Raw genomic sequence first — 16,016 nt, 5'->3', positions numbered from 1 at the left:
TCAAGCCAAGAGCTGGACTCGAACTAATGCTACAAATTCTCTCCACATTCAAGCCCATCTATTCCTTAGCCTGCCTGAAAACCAAACATCTCCAGGAGGAAGAAACAAACAAACAGAAATAAATGGGTCGGTTAGTTGTAAATACCGGGGGGATCTTTGTTCCAGGTCCAAACCCCCCTCGCTGGAAAACTTGGCCTCTCGGAGCAAATAATAAAAGGTGGTAAAACCTGTCTGGATCTCCTTGACTTTTTTGGGGGGTGGGGGTGGGGGATGATGGAAGCTGTGGTTGTAAATGTTTGAATGGAAAGCACCCAAGAAATAAAAGCAAGGCCGGGAAATTGGGGTGGGGATTTGGGGTGGGGGAGGACCAGTGTGTGTGTGAGAGAGAGAATGCGAGAGAGAGAGGTTTCCCAGTTGTAGTTGCCTTGTGTGTGTCTAGTAAGGAAATGTTTGCAAAGGAGTGCCCCCCATAAGCAGGCTGCCTTGAAGGCAAACCAGGATCTCCAACTTGCCTGCTTTTGAGTCATTCTTTTCTGGCAAAAGTGTCAATGGATGCACAAACCTTTCCCAAGTGCAGGGAATGGAGTTAGGCTTCGTGTCAATGGTGGAGGCGAAAAGGATCCCAGTGAGGAGGGAGGGAGAAAGAGAGAGAGGGAGGGAGAGAGGGAGGGAGGGAGGGAGGGAGGGAGGGAGGCTTTTTCCCTCCTCGTGTGCCATCAGTCCATTTTATTAGAGGGACACATTAATCTATAATCAAATGCACCTCATAAAATTTTTATTGAAAGGCATAAAATCTTTGCGGAGAGGTCTTCCACCTGTTTTAAAACTACACAATGGGCAACTCTCTCTCTCTCTCTCTCTCTCTCTCTATCTATCTTTCATTCATTTATTTCCTGCCTTGTTTTTCCCCTCCCTTTAAATAATAACAATAACAAAAATAATGATAGAAATAAATAAATAAATAGAAAGAAAGAACAAGGAAAGGACGCCAAGTCTGGCTCTGTGGAAATATGGCAGTCATAGCACCGTGAGTTGGTTGTGTGTGTGTGTGTGTGTGCTGTTGTTGTTGTTGTGTTTTTTTTTTACTATAAACACTTTCCTGTTTTACAAGGAGAGTTGTTACCCACGCCCAGTAATCCCACAGATTTTTATTTTATTATTTTATTATTATGGGCAGGGTTTGTTTTCACAGGCAAGGCTCACTCTGGAGTTGTGTGTGTGTCTGTGTGTCTGTGTGAGTATGTGTTTCTTTCTTCTCCACCTCCACACACACACACACACACACACACACACACACACACACACACACACACACACTAAGAAACCCTCCTTTCCTTTCCTTTCCTTTCCTTTCCTTTCCCTTCCCGCTTTGCTTCCTTCCCTCTTCCTTTCCCTTAGAGAAGATTGCCTGGGTGTTCTTCTCTGGCAAGAGGGGAGCCAAGGAAGGGAAGCTGCCAGAACTTGGGGTGGCAGGAATGAATGGCAGGGACATCTTCACCCAAGAGGCGAAGAAATAGTCCGCCCTACTTGCAGCGGCGGCGGCTTTTTCCTGGCGGGCCACGCCTGCTTGGGTGAGTCTGGGCTCGGCCATGGCCCTCACTTTTTGGGAGGCGGCTGGGTCCAAGCTCCCTTTCCTCCTCCATTGCCCTCCTACACTTCCTGATCGAGACAAGGGAGCTGGCTTTCCTTGTTCAGGGACCAGAGTCCCACCACCAGCACCACCAGCACCACCAGCACCGCGCCTCCTTTTCCACCACAGCAGCCTCTCTCTCTTTTCTTCCCCCCCTCCTTCACTGCCTCAGTTCCAGTTTAGCGGATTGATTTACCCGGAGTATTGGTAAATACGATCACGTGGGCGGAGGGACCAATGGAGGGAGCCGGACGCCTGCAAAAATGCTACGATTGTTCTCCGGGCAAAGCGGCGATCATCCACCGTTAAAGAGAGAGTAATCCCCCCCACCCAACTACCTACCGACCCACTCACTCATTCCTCTTTTTTATTATTATTCTTATTTTAAAAGGGAATTTTTGTTTTGCTTTCTGTTTCCTTGTTTAATGCCTTCCGCCCCGTCCTATGCCCTGCCACGGAGGGAGACTCCAAAACATGTCGTCGAGCGGCACCCTTAGTAACTACTATGTCGATTCCCTCATAGGCCACGACAGCGAGGACGTTTACGGTGGTGGAGGTGGAGGTGGTGGAGGTGGGTCTGGAAGGTTCCTGTCGGGAGGGCACCCTCACCACCCCCACGGCACCCCCAGGCCCCCTTCCTCGGGTGTCGGGCCCGAGGGCTCGGACTTCGCCTCCTGCAGCTTCGCCCCCAAGTCCTCCGCCGTCTTCGCCGCCGCCGCCGCTGCTCCGTGGCCCTCAGTCCACCCTCCGCCTTCGGGGCCCATGCCAGGCATTTACCACCCCTACATGCCCCAGCCCCACTTGGGCGGCCCGGGAGGGGAGAGCGGAGGCAGGTACGTGCGCTCCTGGATCGAGCCCTTCGCTCCCTTCCCTTCCAGCCCCGGAGCAGGAGGAGCAGGAGGAGGAAGCACCAACGCCAACCTCTCGGTGGCCACCCTGGCCCCCTCCGGCTCCTCCAGCATCCGCCACTACGGGACCGTCAAGCCTGAGACCGGGGCCGCCGCCTCCACTGCCTCTGCCTCTGCCTCCTCTGCTTCTTCCTCCTCCGCTCCCAGCGTCTCTTCCTCTGCTGAGTCGCCTTCCAAAAGGACTGAGTGCCTCCCATCCCGGGAGCCACCGCCACCAGGAATCTCTGGGCCTGGAGAATACCCATGCCCCCCTTTCCTAGCAGAGCCCCGGGAGAAGGCGGCCGGGGCCGGGGTCTCCAGCAACGGCGCCCACCCGGTCCCCAATGCCTCCACCTCCGGCAACAACAACACCAGCAACACCAGCAACAACACCAGCGCCCACCCGGCCCAACCAGCCTCCTCTGGCTGCAGCCGTAACCCCAGCCCCAGCCGAGATCTGAAGGAGGAGAAGCAGCAGCAGCAGCAGCAGCAACTTGACCCAAGTAAGTTTTTAAAAAAAGAAGCCCAACCAAATCCAAGAGGGAGAGGGAAAGAAAGGGAAAAGGAATTGCACTCGCTCTGATTTATTGCCCCAAACCTGTAAGGCTCCAATGTGCAAAACTGATAGTTTTACTAACCTATAAAAACGTCTAGACGCCTAGCCCAGCGCAAGAAGCAACAAGCACCCATAAAAAAAGAGAGAGAGGGAGATAAAAAAAGAAAGGGAGAGAGAGATTGGGAGAGCCTCCCTCCCCCCCATAACCACCTATACTACCATCAAGGAGGCATCATTGGTACAGTAAACAGACTGGCCATTCAGGGTTTTATGATAATTCCTCCTCGGTTGTGAAAAGAGCTCAGGCATCCTTCGTTAAATTAATTTTACGACCTTTTCTCCCTCCTTCTCCCTTGACGCCTGCCCTTCTTCCCTTTCCAAACCCGGACTTTGCCCCCCCCCTTCCTTCCTTCCTTCCTTCCTTCCTTCCTTCCTTCCTTCCTTCCTTCCTTTCCTCTCACCCCCACCCTCAAACCCACTTCGGATTCCCCTTCTCCATCCAGATAACCCCGCTGCAAACTGGATCCACGCTCGTTCCACGCGGAAAAAGCGTTGCCCTTACACCAAATTCCAAACGCTGGAACTGGAAAAGGAATTCCTCTTTAACATGTACCTCACCCGAGACCGGCGTTACGAAGTGGCTAGGATTTTAAACCTCACAGAGAGACAGGTCAAAATATGGTTTCAGAACCGGAGGATGAAAATGAAAAAGATGAACAAGGAGAAAAACAACAAAGGGGACTAGCGCCTTGGGTTGTGTGTGTGTGTATATATATCTATGTTTGAGATGTGTTAAAGGGAAACATACTGGGAATGCTACTCACCCAAGAGCGCACACAGAGAGATATCAATTATTGTTAATATTGTGGATATTTCCCCAGAAACTTTCAGAAGATCCGGTGGCTCTGTTTTATTTTTTAATTTTTACTAGCAGTGATTGTGGTCTGTGTTTAGTATTTTTGGGATGAGGGTAAAAGGGTGGGAAGGACACCGCTTCTTTCCTCACAGCTCTTGTTTCGGCTTCAAGATATTGCGATTACAAATAAAGGGAGGAACCTTTATCTAAATATTAAATATTCCGAGGTGTTTCTAGTCTGGAAACAGAGAGAGATAGAGACAGACACAGCGTCGCTGCCATCCCCCAGATACAATAAACTAAAGGCAAAAAGCAATGATCAAGCTGATAGTATTGAATGTTAAGAAGATGAATAGCAATGGCACGATTGTCCAGGACTTCCCAAAAGAGAGAGCGAGAAAGGAAGAACATTCATCCGCTGTCCATCGTTTACTGTCGGCGTGCTTTGTTTTGATAGAAATGTCCTAAATCGAGGCTCAGGAGACAACATTTTTCCCGGTCCGTCAAACTGCATTAGCTTCTCTAAGTCCCCCCAAATTCTTCAATGCCTACCATCGTTGCCTCTGTAACCTTTCCTGTGTCAGTTCTCTCTGGTCTTTGCTTTTTCTATTTTGGGGTGTATGTTTTTGGCTTTGGTTTGTTGTAGTGGTGGCTGTTCTTTTTCCCCTCTCCCTTTACTCTTTCAATGGTCATGGGTTATATAATAAAAGCTGACTCTGATCCAAAGGGAGATCTCCAAATTTTGGAAAGAAGCGGGGATGTGTGCAGAATCTATCCGTGTGCGTTTCTTTTCTCTCCTTTGTAAAGCCGAGGTAAACAGAGGCACAGATTTATTCAAGAAATCATTTCTGAAATGCTGTAGTTCGACACAAGCTTTCCTCAAAGGTTACATGTAATCAGGAAGAAACAATCTTCAGATCTGAGAGCAATTTTCTCTGCTGAGGAGCTGCCTTCCATTCCTTAACTCACCGCCGCCATATTCTACAAATCTGGAAGGGATTTGCTTCCAAATCAGGAAGGGACCCTCTGCCCCCCTCCTCCTTGCCCCCACCTCCCCAATATATTTTACATTTGAACCTGACTTGCTCACACATTATCTGCAAGGGAAGAAAGGAGGTGATGGCAATCCAGGCATTAGATAGGGAGGAGGGTAGTATCAGACATCACTGGCCCAAAAAACCTGAGGATTTTTCCTTTGGAGAAGGACGGGGGTGAGCTTTGCTTGCAGCTGTGCCTGTAGGTACTTCCCCACCCTCCACGGTATTGCAAGATTGCTTCTCAAAATTAATTTTAAAAATGAAAAGAAATTCCCCCCAAAATTCAATTTTGCAAGGACAACGCCTTGATCTGGGATTGGGGACTTAAAAAACAAATGAAGGCACCCACAGAGAAGAGACCCTACCTAGTATATATGCTCTGTATATAGTGTATCTGCTCTGGAAGTCACCCTTTCAAACTCCTGAGTGTATTGGCAAAGGCATTTTCAGATTAAAATTCTCAAGGGGTTCCACTTTGAGAATTTTAATCTGAAAATGCCTTTGCCAATAGACAGGCAATATGCTTTTTGACACGATCCGCTGTGCTAGAATTTATGGTTCAGGGTCGCCGTAAGTCAAAAAACGGCTCGAAGGCACACAACAATCGCAACAACAACATTGAACGAGAGGCCCTCTTGGATAACACAATATCCCGGATTACTCTATCTGAATATACCTCTGTGTCCCTTTCCTCTGTCGGTGTGTCTATATGTGACCATGCCTGTGTCTGTCTATCTCTCTTGTCTGGAAAACTGTGAAGTCCATTGGTTTTCATGGGAGGGATTTCGGCACAAGTTTATCTCTCCGGTTGAAATCAATGGCACTTCCAAGTGTTTAACTTCCACTGGACCGTGAATTGAATGCCTGCACACTCACTCACACTCACACACTCTCTCACACACACAATTATCACAACCGACATTGGAGGGCAAGGGATCTGGAATCCTTTAGACAAGCAAGAAAAGGGCCTGGATTGTCCTAAACGCGAGGAGCCATCCCCATAAAGAATGCCAGAAATAAACATCGGGCCTCTTCCGCCATTTAAAAGAAGATTTAAGGCGAAGGAAGCCTAGTCGTGGGGGTCTGGTGGGTCTGTAGATGGTATCTCCTCCCAGTCTTTCCCCTTCCTCTCCCTCACCGGCCCCATAGAGGCACATAAAGGCCCAAGGGGAAAGGTGCTGGATTTCTTCCCTCCTTTCACTGTCAGCCCTATACCTATCATTCTTTTACTTTAAAACACACACAGGAAGAACTGAGGTGTCATAAAGCCATTGAGAAGGCTAGACGTCTGGACCTAATGACTTTACGATATGCTTTCCCCCCTCTCCCACCCTCACCCCCTTTCCCTACTTTTGAGATGTTTGTGTTTGTTGGAATAAAACACAAAACTCAGACAAAACCAGGTCTTAAAAAAAATCCGGACTATAAACGTCACCGGAGAAGGCGAGACAACACTTCAGATACTGAAATGGGGAGGGAGGGGAGAGAAACCATCATTAAACCCCAGTTCTGTGGGGTTTGATGGTGGACGTGGATCAGGGAGGGGGCATGTTTTAGAAACCCTTTTGAAAATGAGGGAGAAGCTAAGAGCAATTGTATACCAAAAGCTTTGGGACCAGAGAAGGGCAGGCTTTGAAAAGGGGACACCTTAGTTCAGGGGAAAGTTTAATTCCAGTCCCTTTGGCTGGGCCTAAGAAGTATCTACACTTGCCAAGGCCATGTTTATTGATTTCAAAATGGTGGCACTGGCTGAGAGGAGGGCTGCCAGTCCACACACACAACAGCCTCTTTCCAGGAAGGCCTCTGGCATTGGTGAAAACAAATGTTGGCATATAAACCTAAACGTCCTAGAATTATATATATTTTTCTAGGACGTTTAGGCTTGGAATTATAATGTGCCCTGCTTCTGTTTTGTAGAAAGGCTTGACTATATATATAGTTAAGACTTTCTACAAAACAGAAAGAGAGCACATTATAATTCCAAGCCTAAGGGTCCTAGAAAGGAATCGACCGGCAATCCCTTGATTACAGGGAGAAATATAATAAAATTGACAAGTTCAAGGCAGAAGGGTTATGAAGATGAAGATAAATCACCCAGACACCTAGATATGGGAGAGTGTGGTTTTGTACAATCGGTAATTCCTTTTTTATTTTGGGGTATTATCTCAACCTTCTTAGAGTTCAGGAAGCCCTCTATTTGGTTCAGCAAAATATCTATGAATGGAACAACTCTGCGCTCCCTCTAACAAAAAAGCAATACTGTACATGCAAATGGCAATGATTTCCCTGTCACTCAAGATTTAGGGCTCTGTGTGTACAATGAAACCCTTTCTTATTTGTGAATATAAAGAATATAGGCTATTCTTTGTAATATTTGCACGGTCTTTTATTATTATTATTATTATTATTTTCATGGGGGGAGGAGGAGAAGCACGATTTGAGGAGTCTGTAGCCAACGAAAAGCAAAGCAAAATATTTCCAGAGTCATGGATATTGAAAGCTAATAGGTTTCTTCCACAATTAGTGCAGGGAGAGCCTAAACTTGTGTCACAGTCTTGCGTCGACGATCACGGTTGGGTTTGGCCACTAGAGGGCAGTGTTGTTCCATTTTCAGAAACGTTTTTCTGTATCTGAGCAGGATTGTGAATTTATTAAAACATATACAGACTGTGGTTGTTGTTTTTTTACCCTCTAAATCCATGGTTTTGGTGTTTGTAGCCAAAAATATAAATGAACATGACGGTACTTGACTGTGATCTAGCTAATTACACTGGGTTTACGTATAAACTCAGCACGGAAAATACTTCCCCCTGTTAATTTGGCCAAGGCACCAAATGTAATTGAGACCCTATAAATGTGTATAAAAAAGAAGCCTGTCTTTCCAGGAAACTTCAATTTATTTTTTTTTAGTTGAAATTCCGACAGGTAAGTTCAGTTTATTCCTGTTAATGCTTGAACACACAACAGTACACAATAGTGTCTGGTAAGGGAAAGGTTTGTGCTGTTCCAGCTTCATATGAAAATAGACTTTAAATCAGAACATAGTCCAAATTATGGCTATGTCAGTCATATTTCTGGCTTATTTTTTTGCGATTGGGTTTGAAACCTAGAAACTGTAAACTTAGAAAAGACACGAATAGGAACAAAATCTGCCTGGAGGCCTTTCCGACATCTAGATATTGGATGTGGAGTTTTTCTCCTTCTCTGTTCCCTTAAAAGGGGTTCAAGAGTGGCAAAAGGCCCTCCTTTACGTAGTCGAAGGCTTTCAGGGCTGGCATCCATAGTTTTTTGTGGGTTTTTCGGGCTATGTGGCCTTGTTTTAGAAGAGTTTATTCGTGAAGCATTCTCTGAAGATGCCAGCCACAGATGCTGGCGAAAGGTCAGGAATAAACTCTTCTAAAACATGGCCACATAGCCCGAAAAAAACCACAAAACACGGCCTCCTTTATTTTGTCAGTAAACTTGCATTTGATTCCCACCTTTGTCCCACAGCAGAACCTTAAGTGGCATTTAGGAATAAAAACACAGGCGTAATTATGGACTTTAACAAAATGCATTTGACAAGGGCTTTTCAGTACCCATGGTTAAAAATGCACAGATTTTCTGTACTACCTAGATTTACTGTGTGTGTAAGTGGAATTCTCTACATGTAAAGAGTGTTGGTTAGTCTCTACATATTCAGCTGTAACTCTCAATGAATTGGATGGTACTTCCTCCCAGAGAAAGTAGGACAAGGTTGCAAGCTTAGTCAACCCGGGGAAAATGAAATCCCTGAAGACTGGAGAACCTTTCTTCATTCCAGGAGACTATCTTAAATTGGGCGCTGGGTGCTTGGTGTAGTCTGGGGTGAAATTTTTCTGTGGTCCCTTTACTCCCGCAGTCTGTATCATGACCAGGGGCAGATTTATAAAACTTGGAAGTACACCTAAATATTGTGGGAATAAAGCTGGTGGCGGTAATAGCAAAACAACTCTGTCTGCGACAGGAGACTCTTTCATTATATGGAGGAGATATCCTCGGAAAGCCGTAAGTAATGGTGTTTGGAGTAGTAGCTCTAACTACTGAGCAATACAACAGTGTCTGCAGTCTTCTCTTGCTTCAATATATGTCTATCTATCTATCTATCTATCTATCTATCTATCTATCTATCTATCTATCATCTCTCTACCTCTGTCTCAGGGTACTGGGAAGTTCCATTACTTCTTACTCTCCCCCAGTCATCCCGAAGTAACATTTCTCTGCTAGATTCCTTATAATACATCTTTTATTAGTATGCAAATGGATCTTGTAGCATCTTTGAGACTATCTGCAAGAAAGAAGTCCCTAGCCTAAGCTTTGGTAGACTTATTGGTCTGCTACAACAGATACACCATCCCTCTACCAATACTTCTTGCCGGTTAGTCTGGAAAGTGCTGCAGGATTTCTTGAGATACTGATACAGACTCACACAGCTATGATTTTGAACACGACTGTTTTGGGCTAGCATTTTCTTCTTCCAACTCCGGTGTCTTTCATTATTAAGATGGGGAAGAAAATAATTTAATGGAAGTCACACCATACACATACACGTTATGTCACAATTCTGATGCAATGTGTGGTTGTTTTGTTTTGTTTTTTGAGGGGTGGTGTAAATTTTTAAAAAGCTAGTCCTAAGTGTGAGAAGAAGAAAAGAGGGAGACTGTGAGAGAAAGCGAAAGGAAAAAGGGAGAGAGATGAAATTTTGTGTGATAGCCCCAAACTTATTATATGAGTCACTCCACATTTTCTGCCGGTTTCCAAATCTGGCTTGATGAAATATTTGCCACATGATTTTTGTACTGTAGCAAGATAGGAGCAGCATTTATTTTGTGTAATCTTAAGAGGACAAAATGTGAGAAAGGTAGTGGCAAACCTCCTCTCGATAAATGTTGCCATGAAATAAGTCGGAATTTACTCCTTCTCCTCTTGACTCCTTTAACCGCATGTCAGCACGGGAAACCCTCACCGTGTGTAAATAAACCCTAGGTAGACGTCTGCTCCGAAGTAAGTGACCCCAACATTGCATGGATGTTCACACTTTTTCCTCCTAATTTTGGTACCATCTGAACCCAGGAGGAGTTTTGGAAAATAGGAAAGCTGTAGCACTTTGGAGACATTGGTGAGGCTCAATAAAGACAATTATCCGACTCTGTTTATTTTGTTTTATTTTCAGGATCAGTTCTGATCTAACCAATGCCACTAGGTTACAAATGCCTAGGGTTGCAGGCCAAGTACATGCACACAGTCCGGTTCATGCCCATGCCCCATGGCCAGAAGCTGGAGCTACGTGTCTCAACATATCCTGTCCAGCCCATCCTCCCTCTTCCTCCTCAGCAAAGAATAAAAAAAAAAAAGGATGGGGAACCTCGGCCCTAAAGGAAGACGTTTAAAAAGGGCCGCATTGCGCACCTTTAAGGTCTGTGACTTTCCTCCTTTGGGTAAATAACCCCTTGATTTGGGGATTTCAGACCCCAGTTATTTACCAGTAATCATCCATCCATCCGATCCGAGGATGATGGTGATGATGATGAAGACGATCTTCCCCAGTTGCTAAGGCTTGCTTAGCTTGGCTAATGATGACGTCCACCGAGGGTGAAATGATGGAAAGCATATTCATGGGCATGACTTCCATTAAGTGCCAATTAATCCGGCCTCCGCAGCCACTGCCTCAAGGGTAAAAGAGTTTTCCATTTGCTGTAGCTTGCCTGCTAGTTGAAGGCCTCCCTTCGCCCTCCTTAGGCCCCCCGCCCCCCCCCCGATGCTAGGGCAGTTTACTTTCTAGGAAGCCACGTGTTGGACTAGGACTCTGGAGACCAGGGTTCAAATCCTCGCTCAGTCATGGAAACCCGCTGGGTGACCTTGGGCAAGTCACACTCTCTCAACCTTAGAGGAAGGCAATGGCAAAACCCTTTCTGAAGAAATCTTGCCAAGGGTCGCCATCAGTAGAAGTGGAAGGCACCTAGGAGGTTTACAGAGAATTAGCAGTATTAGTCTCTTGGAACATATAAAGGAGGAAGACAAGGAAAGACAAAAGAATCGTGGTGGCAGCACCTTTAAGACTAACCCGCCTTTCATTTTGACATGAGATTTCGAGGAACTAAACCCACTTCTTCGGATGCAGAGCTGCGTGGAATTAAAGCCTCAGGGATAACGCATCCCAAGAAGTGGGTTTATAGTTATTGCGAAAATAAAATTTAAAAATACAGTCTTAAAGGTGCTGCCATATCCCCCCTCCTTTTAAAACCACAATGTTGCTTACTTTTTTAAAAAAAAAGTTGTTTAAAATAAAGTTTATTTATTTATTATATCCCGCCTTTCTCCCACAAAGGGATTCAAGGTGGAATTAAATATTAAGAATTTTTAAGAATTATTTTAAAGAATTGTTAAGAATTAAATATTACCAATATTAAATCATAAATTAGAAACAGCACAGTTAAAACCAGTAAAAGTCCTTAAAACGTTAAGACAGCACACCACACTACCCACCAAATGCCTGCCTAAATACAAACGTCTTGGTTTATATATAACCTCTTCCTTCCCACCTTTCTCCCTCCTGCAATTCTATGGAGAAAGACGTGTGAACAGATTATTCTCCCTTCCCTTTTCCCCCTTTCACTTGAGATTCATACCCCATGGAAATCAATGGCAGCCTCCTCCCTCCCTCCCTTCCTTCCTCCCTCCCTCCCTCCCCTTCTCTCCTTCCTTCCTTCTTCCCTTCCTTCTTCGCTCCCCTCTGTCCCTCCTTCCCACCTTCCTTCTTCCTTCCTTTCTTTCTTTCTTCTTTCTTTCTTTTCCTCCCTCCCTCCCTCCTTTCTTTCTTTCTTTCTTTCTTTCTTTCTTTCTTCCCTACCTTCCCTCTCTCCTTTCTTTCTTTCTTTTGCTCCCTCCCTCCCTCCCTCCCTCCCTCCCTCCCTCCCTCCCTCCCTTCTTTCTTTCTTTCTTTCTTTCTTTCTTTCTTTCTTCCCTACCTTCCCTATCTCCTTTCTTTCTTTCTTTTGCTCCCTCCCTCCCTCCCTCCCTCCTTCCTTCCTTCCTGCCTTTCTTTCTTTCCTTTCCTTTCCTTTCCTCCCTCTCTTCCTCCCTTCCCTCCCTCCCTCCTTCCTTCCCTCTCTTCCTCCTTTCCCTTCTCTCCTTCCTTCTTCTCTTCTTCCCTCTTTCAATTCCCTCTCTCCTTTCTTTCTTTTCCTCCCTCCTCCTCCTTCTTTCTTTTTCCCCTTCCTTCCTTCCTTCCCTCCCTCCCTCCTTCCCTTTCTTTTCTCCCCTCCCTCCCTCCCTCCCTCCCTCCCTCCCTCCCTCCTTCCTTCCTTTCTTCCCAGACTTCCCTCCCTCCCTCCCTCCTTCCTTTCTTCCCTGACTTCCCTCTCTCCTTCCTTCCTTCCTTCCTTCCTTCCTTCCTTCCTTCCTTCCTTTATTTTGCTCCTTCTTTCCTTCCTTCCTTCCCTTCCTTCCCTTCCCTTCCCTTCCCCCCTTCCCCCGTTCTCACCGTCCCTCCGTTCCTCCCTTCCCTTCCCTTCCCTTCCCTCTCGCTGCCATTTCGGGGCCACTCCCCCCCGCCCTTGTCGCTGTGGATGGTTTATGGCCTTTGCCAAGGGGCTGCACTTTACCAAGACCATTGAAGTTGAGCCCAACAACACCACCCTCCAAAGCCGGGAAGGTCGTTAAGGAGGTTTTTATGGGGGGGGGGGGAAATTCAGGAATAGCTTCTCTCTTCTTTCTTTCAAAAAAACTAAAAAAACACCCTGCCTTTGATCCGGAAGTGGAAGCTCTCTTCCCTCCTTCCGAGGGGGGGGTGGGTGGGTGTGCATGGGTGGGATTGGTCCATATTTTGTACACAATTCCGGGGGCTCACTTTCTTTAGGAGGTTTCCGGTCTTCTCTTTAGGCTTTTGGCCTGAAAGAAAGGCCAGCCACCAACCTCACCCAGAAACTCCTTTAAGTGCTTGTCCCCAGAGCGGCCTAAAGAGGCAGTGCCAGATTTATTATACACAAGCACTTATTCAAAGCCTCAGATTATGAGCTGCCTGTAAAATTATACACACCCTCCGGTGCTTGGGGCCTCTTAAACCTGATCTAGCCCAGGGATCGCAGCGTGTTTTAATCCGGTCCTGCCCAGTGTAGACACCCTCTCCTCCTCCTCCCCTCTTTAAAGCTTGGCTTTCCTAGGCCTTCCAGTCCAGCACCCAACCATTTCCATCTCTCTCTCCTCTCTCTCTCTCTCTCTCTCTCTTAATTCTCTCCTGGAGTTGCCTAGAAATAAATATGCGGCCCCACTTCTGGAGGGCAAAGAGGGAAAGAGGAAGAGGAAGGGAAACCGCTTGCAGTTGGGGGAGACTGGAATGGCTCGGTCTGCTTTCTTTCTGTCTACTTTTCTGTTGGTCAACCGAAGCCAACAAGCTCTTGCTGCCTTGCCCCAAACTCCTGCCCCTGGGTGTGTGTGTGTGTGTGTGTAGAAGGAGAGGGAGGGAGTGTGTAGTGTGTGTGCCTAATAGGAAATAGTAAAAGCAGTGAGGCAGGTCACTCGGCCAGCGATTAGATCCTAGCTGGAGGGTCAACCCGCGCCTCCGCAGAGGCAGCCAGAGCCGGACGGAGCAGCAGCAGCAGCACAAGCAGCCGGGCTGAGTAACTTGGGAGTAAGGCCGGAGTAGCCCGGGAGGCCGGCGTTCTTGGGCTCCTCCTGTTCTTGCTGGGGCTACTGTTTGCGGGGCCTCCGCTCGCCCCCCGCCCTCCGATGAGCTCCTACTTCGTCAACCCGCTCTACTCCAAGTACAAGGCGGCGGCGGCGGCGGCAGCGGCGGGAGGAGGAGGAGGAGGAGGAGGAGGGGGCGAGTCGGCCATCAATCCCGCTTACTACGACTGTCACTTCGCCGCCGCCCTGCTCTACGGGAATAGCGCTGCGGCCGCTGCAGCCGCCGCGGCCGCCGCTTCGGGCTTCCCTCCTCCTCCTCCGCCGCCGCCTCCGGCCCCGGGCCCAGGCGGCCCCAGCGGCCCGGACTACTACTACCACCACCCCCATCATCCCCACCACCAGCCCCCGCACCAGCTGCCCGGGAGCAGCCCCTCGGCCTACCCCCCTCCGCCGGAGCACCAAGAACTGCACCACCAGCCCCAGCCCCAGGCCTCCTGCGCCGGCCTGCCTTGCCCCGGGGAGCCGCCGGCCAAGTTTTACGGATACGATAACTTACAGTCTAGACAGCCGCTTTTTACGACGACGCACCCAGAGGCCGAGCTGGTCCACTATGCGGACTGTAAATCGTCCAGCGCTAATATTGGCCAGGACCCAGAGCTCTTAAATCATGGCGCCTCGCCTTCGCCGGTCTTTCCCTGGATGAGGCCACAAGGTTGGAGGACGCGGCCCAGGCCGGGCTCCGCTCTCTTTCCCCGCTGGCTGCCTGGCTCTTTCTCTAGTCCCTGGATCTTTTCCTCCCCCCTTGAAACAGACCCACCAGGCTTCCTCGGGCCTCTCTTTCCTTTCGCCTCCAAAAAGAAGTCACAAAGATTTTAAGCCTGCCTTCCTTCTCTTCCCTTCCCTTCTCTTTAAGTTTATTTATTTATAATACTTAATACTTGCTTCCTTCCCTTATCTCTCTCTCTCTCTCTCTCTCTTCCTTCCTTCCTTCTTTACTTTCCTTCCTTCCATTCCCTCCCTTCTTCTTTCTTTTTTCTTTCTTACCTTTCTCCCCCTCCCCGTCTCCCTTTCTTTCTTTCCTTCTTCTTTCCTTTCTTTCCCTTCCTTACTCTTTCTTTTTTTGTCTCTTACCTTTCTTTTCCCCCTCCCTCCCTCCCTCTCTCTTTCATTTATTTCTTTCCTTTTTCTTTCCTTTCTTTCCCTTTCTCTCTTTCTTTCTTACCTTTCTTATCTTCCCTTCCTTTTCCCTCCCTCCCTGTTTCTTCTTTCCCTTCCTTCCTTCCTTCCTTCCTTCCTTCCTTCTTCTTTCCTTCCCCCTCTCTTTCTTCTTTCCTTTCCCTCCCTTCCTCTTTCTTTCTTTCTTTCTTTCTTTCTTTCTTTCTCCCTTCCCTTCCCTTCCCTTCCCTTCCCTTCCCTTCCCTTCCCTTCCCTAGCTTCCTATAATGACCTACCATTGCATTTATTAACGCACTTAATACAAACTTCTTTCCATCTATCTGACGCTAGAGGTACTGGCCTGTCAGAGCCACGAAGTTTGGAAAATTTGGTGGGAGAAAAGCAAGCCCAAACAATCCAGTCTTGCCAGTTAGAAAGCAGTGCTTCGCGCGGGATGTTGTGAGGTCTGGGTCCTGAGCTTCACGCCAGACCTTTTCCTCCTGGAGTCTTGAGGGTCTAAGGCGGTTTAATTAGCCTGGCTGAATTCAGAGCCGAAAGTTTCCCAAGGGCTGATTTAAATAGACTCAGTCCCCGGCCTCCCTTCTGTATTCTGCCTTCAGTGGGATACACTAGGGAAGCTCTTGTGGGACTTACTAGGATAGCTTCTGGGTAACTTACTATTTCTATTACTAAGTATGGATATTAAGAAGAGGGTGGAAATTTACTTTTTTAAAAACACAATCAATGGTTTTTATTTGATTTGGTAAAGAGATGTTGTGCTTTTTTTCCCTCCCTCCCTTCCCTTTCCCCTTCCCCCCAAAACAGCCGCTCCTGGCCGGCGAAGAGGAAGGCAAACCTACAGCCGCTTCCAGACGCTAGAGCTGGAAAAGGAGTTTCTCTTTAACCCTTACCTGACCAGGAAGCGGAGGATCGAGGTCTCCCACGCACTAGGACTCACCGAGAGGCAGGTCAAGATCTGGTTTCAGAACCGGAGGATGAAGTGGAAAAAAGAGAACAACAAGGACAAATTCCCCGCTGCCAGGCAAGAGGGCAAGGAAGGGGGGGACGGCAAAAAGGAAGCCCAGGAGGACCTGGAAGGGAGAGAGGAAGACCTGACGAATTAAGGTGGCCCTTCTTCTTCTTCCAGAGACAATGAGTGGCTCCTCTTCAGGGGCTCAAGGGCAGGGGAAGCTTCCTCCTACCTGTTTTCTTAAGCTACCTGTGTTAGAGTTTTATTTTATTTGTTACTGCA

The 16,016-nt window shown here is 47.6% G+C and overlaps 2 protein-coding genes across 2 annotated transcripts; both read left to right on the top strand.

The window, feature by feature from the left end:
- The first annotated feature begins 2,074 nt into the window (after positions 1-2,074).
- Positions 2,075-3,818, top strand: LOC149313724 (homeobox protein Hox-D9-like). Its single transcript, XM_089523264.1, has 2 exons — positions 2,075-3,020; positions 3,577-3,818. The coding sequence occupies exons 1-2, from the start codon at positions 2,075-2,077 to the stop codon at positions 3,816-3,818; spliced, it is 1,188 nt and encodes a 395-aa protein (XP_089379390.1).
- Positions 3,819-13,711: 9,893 nt separating this feature from the next.
- On the top strand, positions 13,712-16,016 carry LOC149313723 (homeobox protein Hox-D8-like). Its single transcript, XM_089523263.1, has 2 exons — positions 13,712-14,321; positions 15,590-16,016. Exons 1-2 carry the CDS (start codon positions 13,712-13,714, stop codon positions 15,886-15,888), a joined length of 909 nt encoding a protein of 302 aa, XP_089379389.1. The 3' UTR covers positions 15,889-16,016.

This window comes from Sceloporus occidentalis, unplaced genomic scaffold (genome assembly GCF_023333645.1).
Source record: "Sceloporus occidentalis isolate IW3139 unplaced genomic scaffold, rSceOcc1.0.p SCAF_4, whole genome shotgun sequence".
Lineage (NCBI taxonomy): Eukaryota > Metazoa > Chordata > Lepidosauria > Squamata > Phrynosomatidae > Sceloporus > Sceloporus occidentalis.
Note: the sequence above shows the minus strand (reverse complement) of the source record. Positions and strands in the feature narration are given on the sequence as shown.

Bases quoted from the DNA above. Each gene is read 5' to 3' on its own strand.
- LOC149313724 (XM_089523264.1), top strand. From the start codon at position 2,075: ATGCCCTGCCACGGAGGGAGACTCCAAAACATGTCGTCGAGCGGCACC. The intron at 3,021-3,576 runs GTAAGTTTTTAA...TTCTCCATCCAG, and splicing joins GCAGCAGCAACTTGACCCAA to ATAACCCCGCTGCAAACTGG.
- LOC149313723 (XM_089523263.1), top strand. From the start codon at position 13,712: ATGAGCTCCTACTTCGTCAACCCGCTCTACTCCAAGTACAAGGCGGCG. The intron at 14,322-15,589 runs GTTGGAGGACGC...CCCCCAAAACAG, and splicing joins TCCCTGGATGAGGCCACAAG to CCGCTCCTGGCCGGCGAAGA.